The 16353-nt window shown below is 50.0% G+C and overlaps 2 protein-coding genes across 2 annotated transcripts; one reads left to right on the forward strand and one right to left on the reverse strand.

Moving 5' to 3' along the window:
• The first annotated feature begins 3275 nt into the window (after positions 1-3275).
• Positions 3276-5146, forward strand: LOC128724586 (mucin-2-like). The gene is made up of 2 exons (XM_053818309.1): positions 3276-3293; positions 3407-5146. Exons 1-2 carry the CDS (start codon positions 3276-3278, stop codon positions 5144-5146), a joined length of 1758 nt encoding a protein of 585 aa, XP_053674284.1.
• Positions 5147-10320: 5174 nt separating this feature from the next.
• On the reverse strand, positions 10321-16135 carry LOC128723435 (clavesin-1-like). The gene is made up of 2 exons (XM_053817177.1): positions 16059-16135; positions 10321-12100 (listed from the first exon to the last, which is right to left on the reverse strand). Coding segments are annotated over exons 1-2 (975 nt in total). The 5' UTR covers positions 16060-16135; the 3' UTR covers positions 10321-11126.
• Between the last annotated feature and the right edge of the window lie 218 nt (positions 16136-16353).

Raw genomic sequence — 16353 nt, forward strand, 5'->3', positions numbered from 1 at the left:
AAGCGCTAGTGAACCATTGTGTGATCGTAGTGCTCCGGAACGCTCGGGTGTGATCGTACATTCACCAACAAAGCAGGAAGTCAACGGACGTGCTGATTCTTCAGAAGATATAAGACACTGTGATAATCCGGCAGAAGAGGAAGCCGAGCAGTCTCGAGTTCATTTTCCCATTGTTCCATTTGAAAAAGCGTGGCGGCACGATAAAGCACGGTGAGTGATCGACGTACAGAACGTCTGCTTCCGGGGTTTGCTGGAGCTTGTTTAGGTCCTTCGTTTCCGTTTTGGGTTTCACTTTGCCGATCTTGGGTGCGATTGTTCGCTAATGGAAGGTTAGAGGTTACCGTTGGTGTGAGAGTTGTCCGTGAAGCTGTGGGGTTTCTTTCGCGTTATTGTGGAGATACTGGAGCGAGGTCTGAGTACCTCCAGACAGGAGAATAGCGTGCGTTCACTCGCTTCCTGTGGAAGGTATCATTTTGGGAGTCCATGGGGCGTTCCACAAAAGGAAATAAAGGGCGAAAGTGCAGCTAAACGGATCGCAAACGTCTCTGGCGCAAAAGGGTTGCCATTTGTTGCTGCGATCCAGACCTCCTCCTTATGCAATCGCCCAGCTCAGGAGCTTCTGCTCGTGGGATTCGCTACCGAGGAAAATCCCCCAAACCCACCCAGGCAGCGCCGATTGTTCTTCTGGCACGGTTCGATCGATCATCGTGATCATGAGCTCGCATGAAATCGATACCGTGCGCTTCTCATTCGCCCCGGGTTCGGTGATATTTATGGGACTATCGATCGTTTCGCGCTATCCCGCCACAGCTCGAGCGCGGACTAAACGGTTCGGTAATGGCGATTATGTGATGCCAATGTGAGATGACCCGTTTTGGCGCGATCGCGCGCGCGGCGAGTGTGGTTTTTTTTTGAAGAAGCGCATCCATCGTGGCCACTTCTCGGATGAGCTTCGAGCGGTTGGTCGGGTGAAAGGGAAAACCTTCTCCGTGGGGCTAATGTGCGTGGCTTGCCTTTTTTTTTCTGTTGCTCTTGTTGTCGGTCCCGAACAGTGCCCGTGCCAGTCGGGTCGGGAAACGCATTTTCCCATTAGAGAGCACGACATTCACACAAAACGGCGAAAGGTGGCCATCTAGCTGGCACAACGCAACACACCGATCGGTCACCGAAGAGCGAACGATCACTTCTTTTCTTCACGCGAGAAGGCCACCCCCTTGGAGAATGGAGAGTGCGTTATTTTATGAATCTATTCTTCGGCAGGCCAAGTCATCCTGGGGCCCAGGGAAGTTTGCAATCGATGCACACGAACGGCATGAACATGCAAGCGTTCGTCACAATTTATCATTGTTCTGTCGGTGCGGTCGGCGTGATAGGGTGGTGAAGAAAGTTACATAAACCACCCCCGGGTGGGGCGTGATTCATGATCGAAGGGAGACCGAAAGGTTTTTTTTTCGGGGTGCCTAATTGGGCCGCATTTGATGTGGGCTTGCGATAGAATCGCTGTGACATCCAGCGAGCGATCGGGCAAGCGCAACATAAACCCGAAGAATTGGTGGGTTTATTATAATAATAAAGATATTAATCGATCGTCACAATCGTGGAGCAACGCCTAGCCTTGCAGGGGGTGGGTTGTAATCTCCGGTGCACTCATACAAAGTTGACCCGGTGTGCGCAAGATGCCTTACTTTTTTTTCTCTCTCAATTTTCCTTCACCGCAATTAACCGCGATTGAATGGGGGAAGCTCAATCTCCGTCAGAATGCCACCGTGGGGGATTTTTTTTTTCTGAACGATCAGGTGCCTCAGACACCGGTGGGTGGTAATTAAATCATGCTCCATTAACACCGACCGTGGCTGTGTGTGTGTGTGCCTGGCGGTAATGACATTATTAACCGAGCCGTTCATCCTTTCGATTTTTCCTTTCAAATTTCACGAACCACCGTTAGGCAAGGTTTGCTCGATCAGGTCGCACTATCGGAAAGATGACTCCCGGTCGGTTCCGTTGGGGGGTTTTTTTTTTAATTTATTTCACGCCTCCCCTTCGATGCGGCTTAGTTTGACCGACTTTTCGAAAGCCCCCTACCCCGCCCGAATGAATGCCCGAATTAGTGCCGTTGGATTGGTGGTTTTGTTTTTCAGCAAAGATGAGCGTTACGGAAAGGTCAACCTTTAGTCACAAACGGGGTGTTACGGGATGTAATAGGCCCCAAGGTAGCATCAGGAGTCGTTTAGCGAACGATCACCATCCGGGAGATGAACTTCCCGACCCTGCGGTGATTTGTTACGAGCCAAGATTGATCGGCAAAATCCGGCATGCAAAAAAACGCATCGATTTAACCCCGCGAGTGGCATTCTTAACGGCAGCCATCTTTAAAGCATCCGGTCCACTGTGAGCTGCATCCCGGTTGCGTTGTGCGGCCCGCGGTGCATTACACAACAATGGGGCGCTTTAGGGAAAGGAACACCGCGAGTGGAATGGACACCCTCTCCAAGGGGGAAGGTTTTAGAAACCTACTTTCCACGTCCAGCTCTCGTGCGGGAAGATGAGGTTTTATGGTGGGCTTTTACTTTCGCAGACCTGCACGAGCGGATGATCATCTCTCGAAGCGAGCGAGGGCTAATTCCAGTATCTCCCGATCGGACACTCAGTGTCAGCGAGCCCGTCTGTCAGAGGCCGTAGTTGTCTGGCCTCCGCAGTAGTTGCCGCTTTAACGATGGTGACGTGCTCTTTTTGGTCGTGTGAAGGTGCATCTCGTCTGCAGAGGAAAGATCCCGTAGGCTGGTGACACTTGTTATGTGGAAGATGTTCAATTTGATTTACCAACGACCCAGGCATGCACTTACCATCCGGCTTGTCGCCGGTTCGATCTTTATGGGAGTCTGGAAGTTGTCGCACCAGCGGCTTACCGAAGGCGCAAAAGTTCAACCGAGCGCCACCGTCTGGAATTGGAACGGGTCCGGGAATGAAGTCGAGAGGCTCGCAAGAGTGGCCCCTCGATAGGTGGTAGACCTGATCGTTTCGATTTGTTTGCGTTTTTGCATAATTCGCAGAGCCCGTGGCGTCGAATTCGGGTTTTGATCCACCGTAGGATGGCATTCGATGTGTGGCACGGGAGATTGAAGATGAGTAGTTAATTGCGGTGAAAGGCAACTTCACCTAAAAACCGTGCTCGGTGGTTGCTATTTTTTTTATTACTCGGGAAGATGCTGCATCGATAGCGAATGTGGGTAAGCGGTTGCGGATTTGCGTGTGCGAGAGTTATGAGGTCTTGCACAATGCGCGACAACAGCGCGGTGATTATGCTAGATCCGCAGCGAAGAGGTCGTGTGGAATTGGGTTTTACTTAGTAGCTCACGATCACCGGTGATCTTAATACTGATTCAACGTTCTGCGATGTTTCTTCTAGATGTGGAAGCTTCTAATACTGGCAGCGTGTCTAGTGACGAGTGGCCTTGCTCGGCCGGATGTCTCACATCTGCTGCGAAAGACCGGTGACAAGCAGAAGCGGCAAAACTTCGTTGGTGCCTCGGCGTCTCTCAACGGCAACGGTGGAGCCGTTTTGGTCGAAATTAAGTCCGATGATGGGGCAAATGGTAAAGGCACAGCATCCTCCGTCAGTTTGCTGCCTCTGCAAGACATCCAACCATCGCCGTTCCGACGGGCTGAAGATCGATCGGGGTATGACTACCAGAGGCCAGAGTTCCCATTAGACGTACATCCGGACTCGAATCTAGTCAGTCCGGTCTCGACTCAGGCACCGGAGTACCTTCCGCCGGAGGATGGCGCAGAGTCAGCGAACGTCGACAAAGTCGTTACACCGAGTTCTCCTTCGACGACAACTACAACTACTACGACGCAGGCTCCAACGACGACCACTACTACCACGCCTGCACCGTCGACAACTGGAGCGTACCCAACGCAGCAAGATTTTGACCACAATGAGGGCTACGGTTACAAGAAACCCGAGGTGATGCTTCCAACCAACATCAATGAAGTCATCGGAGAGCCAAATGACATCAATCAGCTTGCGACGACCACAGAACCGACGACGACAACTACCGAGAAGACGTCCCTGGAGTATCTGCCACCAAAACCACTGCCGGAGTTGGTGGTACCCAAGGAACCAAGTACGACGACAACGCGACAACCTTCCACGGAGTACCCGTCTTCAACGTATCCGTCGACAAGCGGCAGCTCGACGACATACCAAGTCCCTGTTCAGGACTTCCAACCCGACACGAAGCGCCCGGAAGTGTCCATTTATCCCGACGCATCGGCAACCGTTTCCACGGTAGTAACGCAACAGACCTCGACTGAGCTTCCATCGACGTCAGCACCGGAGTACCTTCCACCAGACAGTGCGCCCGAGTTCCAGAACCGCATAGCGTCCGAGACGAGTGAACCTGCGTCAACTACCACACTTCTGAGCACCACAACCCTGCTCAGTCAATCCACGGAACCGACGACGACACTGTTGCCCGCCCTCCCGGAAGCGGACAGCCTGGTGCAGGAAGAACAAACGGCCGAAACAGGACAAACCCCTACGACCACGTCCAACGTGCCAGTCTTCTCGCTCGCTGACACCCCATCCGTGATTGACCTCATCAACCAGATGCAGGAGACAAACCAGGTCCTCGGTCAGGCGGACTTTGTGCCGGAAGTGCGATTCAACGAAGAAACAACCACCATCACCACTACGGGTGGGTCCAGCGAAACAACAACACTTTCGTCCACCGTGACGACCACCTTCGCGACGTCACTGGCCACGACGGATCTTCCCGCGGTGGAACAGGAACAACAACCTGAGGCGAGATTTGGAACTGACGACTTGGCGGGACCTACGTTGATAGATCTACTCACACGGATGACCACAGTTGGGCCACTATCGACGACACAGAACGACACCATTACGACGTACCATCCGTCTTCGCAAACCAGCAGCCAGACTACTGACGATCCTACGACAACGGCCGCGGAATCTAGCGCCGATGAGACGGAGATCCAGTCCAGGATAGCCGACCCGAACGATGGCTACAGCTATCAGATGCCAGAGAACGGGCTCGCCGTTCCATCGTCAGTGGCACCGTCTCACACGCTCGATGCCGATGGGTACCACTATAAGGTGCCGTCGGTTCCATTCCCTTAGGTCAGAACGCACGGACCGCGCGTGACGAATGGCACGGGAGACACGTGGAGACGCTAGAAGTCCGAACCTGTTTCACAAAAGGTAGCAGCGCATCCGGAACACATCAACCACTTGAACCATTCTTCACATCTTCCTACGCCATACGCCGTCATAGATGAGGACGCCCCCTCTCGAGTCGATGGTCTAGCGTCGCGCACCGGATGCGTGCATTTTCCGCCCATTTTCCCGCATTCGACTAGCGTGGCTATTTATTGCAATAGTGTAATAATAAAATCAAAACCCCAGTTTTTTTTAATGATTACGCGTGGCGTTGTACGGAGCGTTTTTTTTATTTTGGAGCAGGGTCAAAGCAAGCGAGAAATGTTTATTATGCTGCAAAATTTTGACGACCTCATGAGATCCCCAGTAGGCGCAGAGTTGCTAACCTTTCGAACGCACCAGGTTGAGCAACCGTTGTTGATGCGCTTGTAGTGGGTTGATGCGTAAAACGCACCTTGTCTCTAGCCCTGTGTTGACCGTGGATTCTCATCGATTGCTCTAAAGCAAGCGAAACGCACCTCAGGCACCGAGTGTTCAGGCTGCCCTAAATGTAAATATTGATTTTACCCACCATTTTCCCAAACCCCAAAGTGCGAACCTTTTAACGACAGCGCGCCGGCTAGCGTTTTGGGCATAAATTTTGCATTTGCCTGTCATTTGCATCACTCGTCATGCCGCTTCTTTACGATTCGTTAAATGATTTATCGTCGTATCGTCGTTAACACCGTAAACGACCCAGTTCCCGATGTGCCCGCGCCGCCCAAGGTTCCGGAGGTGCGCGAAATCCATTTTTGGGTAGAAAGGTGGTTGCTTGCTTTACATTTATTTACATGCAATATCTTATTTAACCGAATCTCGTTTCGGTGGCGCTCTTCGCCACGCAGCATAAACCCTTCGACCGGTGCTTATCAAAACACTGCCCGGCGATCCCACCCAGCTTTTTTTTATTCAATCGGTCGGGTTGGAGTGCCACGATCGCGCAAGACTTTGATCCACACCGCGCGCATAAACTGTTGGCAATTGTGGGAGCATTGTTAGAGCGCCAGCATCGCCCAATTAAGTCGAACCGGCGCGAGGGTTTTCGGGGGCGATATTTTTCCATAACGAACGCCAAATTCAAAGCACCCCAAACGGGCGAGATGCCATCGAACAAGTACCTTCCATTCGGCTCTCGGTCTCAACCGCAGGAGAGCTGTTCATGGCAGAAAAAAAAATAAAAAAATACCACGAAAAACCGTTTTCCTCCCTACCACACCGAATGCTGGGTGTTTCTCCCGATAGATGCGCCCGGGCTCTATCATGAGCCCCTCTTGCTGAACCGTACATTCCAACCTTACTTCACCCCCTCCCCCTCCCCAATCTCCCACACCCTCCCCCTCCCCCTCCTGGGTGGGTGGTAGGGAAAAATGGCCGATTTCCTCACCCGATTTGGCAGCTGATTCGCATCCAGCAGCGAGAGCGGGTATTTTCGTTTTGCGCGTTTCAGAGCTGCACCGGTCGTGTGCATGATTCGTTGTTTCCTAATTGCATTTAACCGAAACTGGCAGCCACCCGGACGGACGGACGGACGGGGGTTGCGTTACCCCAAAATGGCCGCAATGGTTGCGCGTGGTGCCACGTGATCGTGAGTGTTTTTTTTCTGAAAACAAACAAAAAAAACCCACAGACACCAGGCTGATGCGTTGGGCGTTGGCAGAAAAGAAGAAAGGAGCCCGATTAGATAGGCTCTAGTGTGGGGTTGTGGGTTTTTAACGGCAGCACGCGTCTGCTGCAGACAGTGGCGAAGCATCTCGGTGGCTTGTTGGCCAATTTAATTGCACCCGATCGGCACGAAACCAAATCATTGCGCCTTTGACCGGTTCCCAGATCCGGTTTTTCGGCACGCAATGCCGCCTCGTGTGCGGGCAATTGTTATTGTCTCATCGTGCATTCATCATGCAACCCGTGCAGTATGCGATGTAGCGAGGGTTTCTTTATGTTTCTCTTCTCCGAAAAGGGGCCCTCCTTCGTGTGGGTGATGTTGTAGCCCTAACCGAACCTCCGATGGCGTGATCTTGAGGATGTATCCACCAGCAACCGATCAGCGATCGTCCGATCGTTTGTTTGGTGGCGTACATCTTATCGCGTCACCGCAGATATCGATGAAGAACGGTCTTATAAGCCTTTGCGGGGGCCTTTTTTTTCTGTGGGTGGCATTACGTAAGGCGGCTTTTTGCTAGCAAACGAGCGGTTTCAACCACCGCACGCTCCAAACCGTTCATAAATCGTTTTCACCGCACTTTTCCTCTTTAATCTTGTGTGACGAAAAATTGAGCCATTTTCTTGAGCGCGCAGGTTGAAACGCTAAAACGAGCACTGATCAGCGTATCTCACAGCACAGCCCGATCAGCTTCAGCGTGATCGTGAAGATGCGAGAGAAGAACGGTGCCACAAGCGTTATGGCACATGCGCCACGCCACGTGTTGACATAATGCGCGCCAACAACCGCTCCTTCGGTGTGTCGGTCGTTGATTAAGTTGTTCACCTGCTAGCGGAACACCGGCCGACCGTGTACTGTGTGATCTTTGACCTCCGTGGAGTTGGACGGGCACGATCAGGTTAGGGCGTCTGACAGGATCTTCGGGAGCGAACACCTGTCAGTGAGGTAGCAATTTGCGTGCAGGCGATTTTCCCTTCCATAAGTCTGTTTCCTGGCAATTAGAGCTCGACGTTGGGCAGGTAGAAGTATCTCTTTCTCGAGCTCGCGATCGTGGTGCGATAGCGATCAGCGCGGGAAAAGTATCATTTCTTTACGCCACGCTGGCTAATTTCCGCGTAACTGATGTGCAGCCAAACGTGATCATTTAAATGTCAATATGCGAAAAATTTTACAAATCCCCCGTGAGCGGCGTGGCTGCTGCGCCTTAATAGGGGAGAAAACACAAACCAGGAGTTCGGCGTTTTGCTGGCTACACGATCGTGCCACAAATTTCCCGTATTGCGTCACACGGCAAGCAGGATCGTTCGTTCGCTCTCTATCTCTCTCTCTTTCTCAACCCCTGGCAAGCTGACAAACTCACAGCCCCACTGCACGCAGTCCTTGTCGTTGAAGGTGCTAAAGATTTTGCCCCTTTCACGAAAAATACGAGCTCAAATGGCAGACGGGGGTGGCGTTGCTGGACCACGGGGAAAAGACACTGAGTAGGAAGCAAGATTTTCCACTCCCTGAGGTCGTCGCATATTGTTGGCCCACCCGATTGTCGATGGGAGAAATATGGAAAATACCTCACGTTTAAGCCGTTTGGGGGAAAGTCGTGCTCCTGGTAGCGTGGCCATAACAATTGCACACCCGTTAAGAGGGTGAATGGGGTGGTAGGGAAAGGGAGGGGACTCCGACCAATTATGAGGGCGCAATGGGGGTCGAAGATTTGTATCGGGAATTATCTCGCGGGATAACGATTGGCGCCAATTTTTGCGACACCAACGTTCATCGTGCCCCGTGCCGAAAGGTGCGTGTTTGCTGGCTTTCCCTTTCCATCTGCTGCACGAAAGCACGCCACGGGGTGGTGAAGAAAATCAATTATTTTCTTCGCACCCGTCCGTCAGACATTTGCATTTCACAGGGTGAGGGTTATCTGAGCTGGTCAATCGCATTTGCGGGCCACATTTGAAGCCGTCTCGTTGCACACCGTTCTTTGTGGCTCATTATTTGGACGCGGGTGATCGGCTGATTAGAGGCATCCTCTGTATGATTAATTGGGTAAATCTTTCGCATCTTGCCAGGCACACACATGCGGTGTCTAAAGACACCGATGGTTCGAGCCCTCCCCAGGTGGTTAAGGGCGGCAAGGAATTACGTGCACCGATGGGCGGATGAGGCAATCGCACGGCACGGCAGATGATGAGTTGGAATGCGTCGGTTCCAGGCTGATCGGTGCGGTAGGACCGAATTAGCTGAAGGCCACGCCATTGGAGGGCGTTTGTGGCAGCCTTCCCGCACGGGGGGTTAAAGGTTCACGTAATGAGCGACGTGCCGGTGCGATTCCTGTCATCAGCGTGAAGACAACTAAACGTGGGCGATTGATTGGCGCGCGCGCGTAGTTGCGAAATTGCGCAAACGGTGCGCTTCATCTGTCGTGGGGATTCAGATGGTGTGTGATTGTTTCTTGTTTTTTTCTTTCTTTCGGACAGATAATTATAATGTACATGATATGCTGCTGCAGTAAGATGTCAATGGAGAAGGATATTACATTATCAATAAATTGCATTAGTGGTTTGAAAGATGCAATCAAAGATCACTGAAGCGATGTATTTTCTACCTATAAATTTCTTTCTATTTCTAATCTCCGAGAATTAACCGAGTCAGCCCGGGATAAGGCTCACAGTGGCTGTTGGGAGGAAATGCCTTTCAGTTCAGAAACAAATATACAAATCTCAATACGGCGTGGCCGTCCTTGAATAAATAATAATAATCTCCGAGTATTATTTTCACCATGCCTAGGGCATACTCGGCGAAAGCTGAAGTTACATCACTGCAATTTATCTTTTGAAGTGGCGTAAATAAAGCTCCAGCATCGGCTTTGGCGGTCAATGTCAAACCAGTTGTTTACCCAAGATCCAGTAGTGCAAGCAAACATTAGTAGGCCATGAACAGTGTACCAGTTGCACCAGCTGTTATGGTGAGTAAAATTAGTTGAATTAAACTGCAGTTGCATTTTCAATTAACGGTTAAGCATTTTAAGCTAACGTACAAAAATATATTCCCTAACTTTGCCGTGATCTGTACGTTTTATTATGTGATATCACTGAAGGGTTTAATGACATACTAAAACATGAACACAAGCAAGATTCGGCCCATTTTTTCAACCAAATATGTGTAGTAAGACTATAGATCATGGCTGCATTCTAACCAACCTGCGTAAATCGTAATTATATGCTTCAATATTCGTGTATATATTATTCAATATAAGATCCAACTACGGCTGGAGTTATCTTGAGCAACAGAGCCATTGTTTCGAAAAAGGTTAAATTATCCGATTATTATGCTTCCGATGAAAAAGGCTGCCGCATACTAACTTGTATACAAATATGATTTGATTTTTAAAATGTATTTTAGCTCCACAACCTATTCGTTTAACGCTTTACGGTTCCAGTGATGTCCACGGTACAATGTAATGAACATTCAACTCAAATTAACAACAGCGCAGTAAGTACAGTTAAAAAGGATGAAGTTGAATATATTTTTTTTGCCTCGTGCTCGCTTACATTCTAACGATTACAAACCGTGTGTTTACCGTTCGCCCAACCATCGCTAGCGTCATGTCGACCATCGAATACTGCTCCAATCCAATATGTGCTAATAAAACAACGTACCAAACCGGCGGTAGGTAGTAAAAACATAATAATTTAACCAAACATCAATACGAAAACCCACGCGCCTCAAACTAAACCTAGCCATTCGCGCGCCGATCCTCGATCACAGCGCGATGTGTGTTGGTTTATTCACGTAGCTTCCTAACCTTATCGTAAGCGAAGGAATGTGACGTAAAAAGGGAAATGACGCGTTGTGCGAAAATAGAGCACACGCGATCCGTGGACGAGAACGATCGTCGCAGAAGCGTTTAAGAATTAACACGACCCGTCCGTGCTTGCCCAATGCGGATGTGTTCATACACACACACCGGGTCAGCTAACACGGACGACTGTTTTGGTAACTGTATTCCACCTTCCCGGCGTGGCGATAGTCAAGCTGTCGCCGCTCGGTTGCTTAAAATAAATGGGGGCTTAATTAAGGGGAGAAGGACCCCTGCTCGGTTTTCCCGGTAAGCCGTCTCCAACGACGTACCCCCGAGAGAACAACGATAACGAACATTCACTATTCTAATCTAACGAAGCTTCCGTTGCCCTGGTGCTGCCATCTACCGGTCGCCCGGAACAGCGCGTAGTAGAGAGACCTGAAATCTTAGTCAACTTCCAGCTTACGGAAGCTTCCGATCACACCGCTCGCAATGTCCGCGTCCGTACTATCCGCCCACGGGATGCTATTCTTGTTGATCTCGATCTCCATATCATCTAGCGCGAGTACGATGTCACGGCGCTGTTTCATCTGCTTCTTGAACTGAGCAATACACTCCGCCACCGGAACGGTACCACCGTACTCCTTCGGCAACAATTTCGGGTTGATCTTAGTCTTCAGCTCGTCCCAACCGCGGTGTACGTGCACGCGGTTGCGCAGCTTCTCACTCAACACCGACAGGATGAACTCCGACAGTTTGTTCGCGAAAGACGGAAGATTGACGAAGTGGTTCTCCTTTTGCCGCATCGGGAGCGAATTCTGCACGCAGTGTGCCAGGTTGCGGATGTCCGCGAACGACCAGACGCTCAGGAAGCCAATAGTAAGCTCGGAATCGTCCATTATATGCACGTAACCGGAGATCTGCGACTCTTCTTCGTCCATCAGCGTCTCCAGCACCAGCGAGTGGATCTTGATCAGCTGGGCTGAGGTGAACCGGCTTGTGTCGAACTTGCCCGAGTTGGAGAAGATGATCCGGCGCCCTTGTTCATCACGTTCGGGCAGCGGGAATAGATATCCACTGTCGATGATCGCCTCCAGCTCGGGATCGTTGATGTCGAGCTTGAAGAACCAGTTCGGGTACACCTGCCGGATCATGAGATACTTCTCCAGCATCTCCGTGGCGGCTGGGATGGAGAATTTTTTCGTGCGCAAGAACCGTAACAGGAACGGCGCATCCGTACGGCATTTGCGAATGAGCGGATGCTTGGCGATCCACTCGCGGAACTGCTTCAGGGCGCTTTCCCGCATGTCGTCGTCCTCGCGTAGCTCGTCCTGGGCCACGATTTTGAACTTGTCCGATAGGGCAAAGGAATAGGCCGCATAGCTGTCCGGGGCTTTGTTGAGGTCAATAGTGCCAGTCACTAAAAATGTAAAGATATCGATTGTAAATGATGGGTGATGGGAAGTAAAAATGAATGAGCTATCGCTGACGGTTGTCTTCTGGACCAAGCGTGTGTAATTTTGTCCGGTTGGTGGGATGTCTGACCTTGGAGAATCCTGTATACTTCTATTTACACTTTCTCCTGCAACTTGAGCCATGAATCTCCCACCTCACATCGTGTAACAATTTTGAATATTTTGTCTACCCATTCACGGGTCTATTTTTATTTAACCCACTACATGTATCGTTGTTTACGGCCAGATATTCATAATCGCATAGTAACGCTAATAAAAGAATAATCGAACGACCGAAGCGCATCCGTTATCGGTATTTCGTAACCGCGTACTGTATGGCGCCGGCAAAAAGGGAACCTATTTCTCGCTCCGATGAACAAATTCCTTTTCGCTCTTTCCGCATCGATCGATGCAGATCCGCGATTATACAACACCGTAAACGGGACCCATTTACCGCCAATGTCATCCGCGTGCCGTATAAGTGATCCGAACGATCGCAATTAGACACTCAAAAAAGGGCCTCATACTCATACTGCTACTATCGTCGCAAGTGTCACCCGATGCCCTATCGGCGATGGTAAAATTCGATCGCAAGCGCTGGATGGCCATGCGGCATTTTTCGGTCATGGCAAGCATGACTGGCGGTCTACTTATCTCGCGTCGCTTTACCGACGGAACGCTACAAATGTCGGTCACATGTGAGCGGTGAGATCGCGATCGTGAGACGGCAGTGAGCAGATCACTACCTCTGGCACTCAGCGCTGTTACGTCAACGATCGCCAAAGCCGCACCAGACTAGACCGGTAAAGGGTTGGCAGCGTGAACCGGTTTGGCGCACGAGGGAAAGTGAGCATGGCGTGAGTTCGATCGCCAATGTGTGCGTGCGTGCGTGGTGTGCCTGAATTGGATGCCACCCATTGACGGTTTGGTAGAAAAGCTTCTTAATGGCTACTGGCAACGGATAGTGCGTGAGCGGTTATGTTTGATTCGCAAAGTCACGAAACTTTCTTTTTCAACCGCCAACAAGGTGGCGGTGACCAACCATACCCTATTTGGGTGAGCGTGTCGTCGCAGGATGACTAACACGATGTTCCTCTTTGGAGTGTTTCATTTGGCGTTGCTCAATACGGAGAGAAGGTCGGTTTGAGGGAGAAAAAAAAATTAGCACGACCCAGACAAACGCCTGATTACGGCACAAAATGTCACCACGTGAATGCAGGTGTGTTGTATTTTTTTTGAGCATAAAAAAATCATTGTATAGGTTGGTGGCAAAAACAAATGTTCCTACCAACAAGAAATGGTGAGCTTTTGTAGAAGCGTTTTTCTCTGCGTTGAATCATAAATTGCTCCTAATTTTCTCTGGTGAAGGTGGAAGTGTTTAGGCACAATTTAGGGGCCCATTAAAAAGTTATCTCATCCTGACCGATACGCGTTTGTCCCTCCGTCCAGCCAGTCACCCGTAAACTCAGTTTGATAGCAATCACCATAGCTAATGGTTTTTTATCTACCAATCGTAATGAGCCCGCAAAGGAAGTGCTCAAGTGAGCGCGTTTACGTAAAATAATTAACATGCATGCGCGCCTCAATCAACGAACACGTCCAACCAGTCCGCGTCCATGCTAATAGTCCTTAGATAGCGCAATCCGGAACACTCGCCCGATGGAGGTTTGCGGCAATTAAAATGCTTTCTAAAGTTATTATTGCACGTCCATCGGAACAAAAAGCAACCACAATTACCTGCGCGAAACAATACGCCGCTTCTTGGGCTTGGGTTTTAACGAAATGAAAATAAAGAAAATGTAAAACACGACTTCCGCTTGTCGCGAACATGGCTCTCTAGCTGCGAGGAAATAAGCTGTCTGGCGACATGTTTTAAATTCATGTTGGCCGCTCGAAGTGCGTTGTTCCGTGTTTCATAGACTAGTCATCACGTACGTTGTTACATCCTCGTGTAAACCAACGATAGAGGTTTCATTTCAAGTGGTGTGGTGTGAATTTTCAGGAAACCACTGTCAAACAGCACCTTCCGTTCGTTCAACAGGACGTCCTGCCACGGGAAGGGCTTTTTTCCGGACTGCCCAAAAGGAAACGCAACATGAATATGGGTCACAACGAGACAGAATGACCACATAAACAGGCCATCTTGTGGTTCACGAAACCCACGGAAAGTTCAACAAACCCGCGATCGCCAATAACCTACATTTTTCCACACGCTCACGTGCAGCAAGACAGAGCACTGATGGTGTTCTTGAAAGTGAGATCTCCCTTCGGTAAGCGGTTCAGCTGTCGTCCGCTTCGCCAGACCAGCCGTTCGATGCGCGCAGGGTCAATGTGCACCCGGGGATGCAATGTACCGTTTGTTTCCCTTCAGTTCGCCATTGGAACCGGTTCTGGGAAGGGTCCTGCAGAGTGCAGGGAGTGAATTTACGCCGTGAATTGAAAAGGGAACCGGTGAAGCGCCTGTTCACCTCCGGCAAGCTGCTTTGCCGTTTCGGTATTTGCAGGCATTTATTATCAGTACAATAAATTTTCGAAAGAAAAGCATCCCTAAAGTAAAGCAATGATCAGCCTCTCTCGCAGTGCGCAAGTAAATTGCACGCGCGCCTCGCGGCGTAGGTTTGAAAGGAGAAAGTTTTCACCACGCTCCCTTTTTTGTTTCGTTTGCTGCGCCTTTCGCCGCAGCTTTGCCGTGGTACGATCGCAAGTTCGCTTTACCGTCTCGCTTTTGGGTTACTGTTTCTTCTTTGCATGCACTTTATCATCCCGGGAGCGGCCGTGGAAAACAGCAAAAAGCTCTTCCTGCCGTCTTCCGGGCAGTGAGAGGTTTCGCTGAAATCTTTTCTACTTTGCGTCGACAGCCTTTTTGAAGGAGGCCACAAAATTCGGATTTTAGGTGGTTTTGGGCCGAAAAAAGAAAATGCACGCTAAATTAGGTCACGTAGCCGAAAGACCCAGTTATGTTATGATGAGTGATTTTTCCGCCATTTCGGTTCGAATGGCTCCTCGGGATTTTAATCGATGTGCTAGTTTGAGCGTTGTGATTTTTTCACCCAAAAAAAGCCCGGCTGTGGGATACGGAACAAAATTTGGTTCGATTTTTTGACGTTTTCTTTCGACAGCTTAGTAGTTGTAGTGTTTGTTTAATTTGCCGGTACATTTGGAGCATGAAATGAGCGATCATTTCGGAAAACTCGTAACTTATTGCTCACGGACGGATTCAGATGCATTTGGAAGGCTTTATGGTTTCGTTTTGATAGTTGCTCTTTTTGCCACCATTTTGGCGATTTTCAATATCGAAATTCAAATTAGATGAAAACGGATCGATCATTTTCAAATGGAAACACTTCACCATCGGTTGTTGCCAATCAACCGTCCGCGAAAGATGGCGACCTCGACATTCACGGGCCAAATCGTTGCCAAGACGCTGTGACGTAAATGCGCCACCATGTCGCCTCCAAAGAAGCTCAAGGGTACTGCGGCTATGTGTTGGCTTGGATTTCCCAGATTAAATGGGCAAGGCGGACGTGCTAACTCGTTCAACTGGCGAGGTGCGACACCTGTTGTGGTACTCGGTATGGTGCTCTAGCCAAGAAGAAGGCTATGCTCGAGTGTCGCAACCACACCCAACAGCTCGAAGGGATGGGATTTATGAGCGTAAGATCACACCCTTCGAGTAATCTGGTAAATTTCCATGGAGCTGGTTGTTTGCGTACACCAATGTGTTCGCACGCTCAGTGTGGTAGCTCTGAGCCACGTGTTCGATATGGCAAAAACTTCAAAATTTCCATTATGTTCCCTGAGGAACTCTCGTCCAATAGCACTGCGTCGAATAGAAAAATCCGGTTTGCTCAAACGAGCCCCATTGCCCACAAGGCGCTATCTATGATTTTAAACGAATTTCTTGGGAACTCTACCGAAACTCACTTTTGTGCGTCAGTACTGCTGCGTATCCGTGTACTATGGTCCGAATTCGGGGAAGTTTTCTTCAGGCAGGACGAAGGGTTTCTGGACCCCCTAACGGAAGAACTGTGCTTGCTGCGCTGTGATGGCGGTTGTTTCGAAACCGAACCTGTAGATCTTCCTCCACGAAGCACAGCTTCAGCCGGAGACGTTTGGGCAACACCGAAATCACACTCACAACGCACAAGGGAACCGATCGAATCGAGATGGGAAGGAAACTGCGTGGAATGTGGTACGAAAGGGGAGCCCGGAACAGCGG

Source organism: Anopheles nili, chromosome 3 (genome assembly GCF_943737925.1).
Source record: "Anopheles nili chromosome 3, idAnoNiliSN_F5_01, whole genome shotgun sequence".
NCBI classification, from domain to species: domain Eukaryota; kingdom Metazoa; phylum Arthropoda; class Insecta; order Diptera; family Culicidae; genus Anopheles; species Anopheles nili.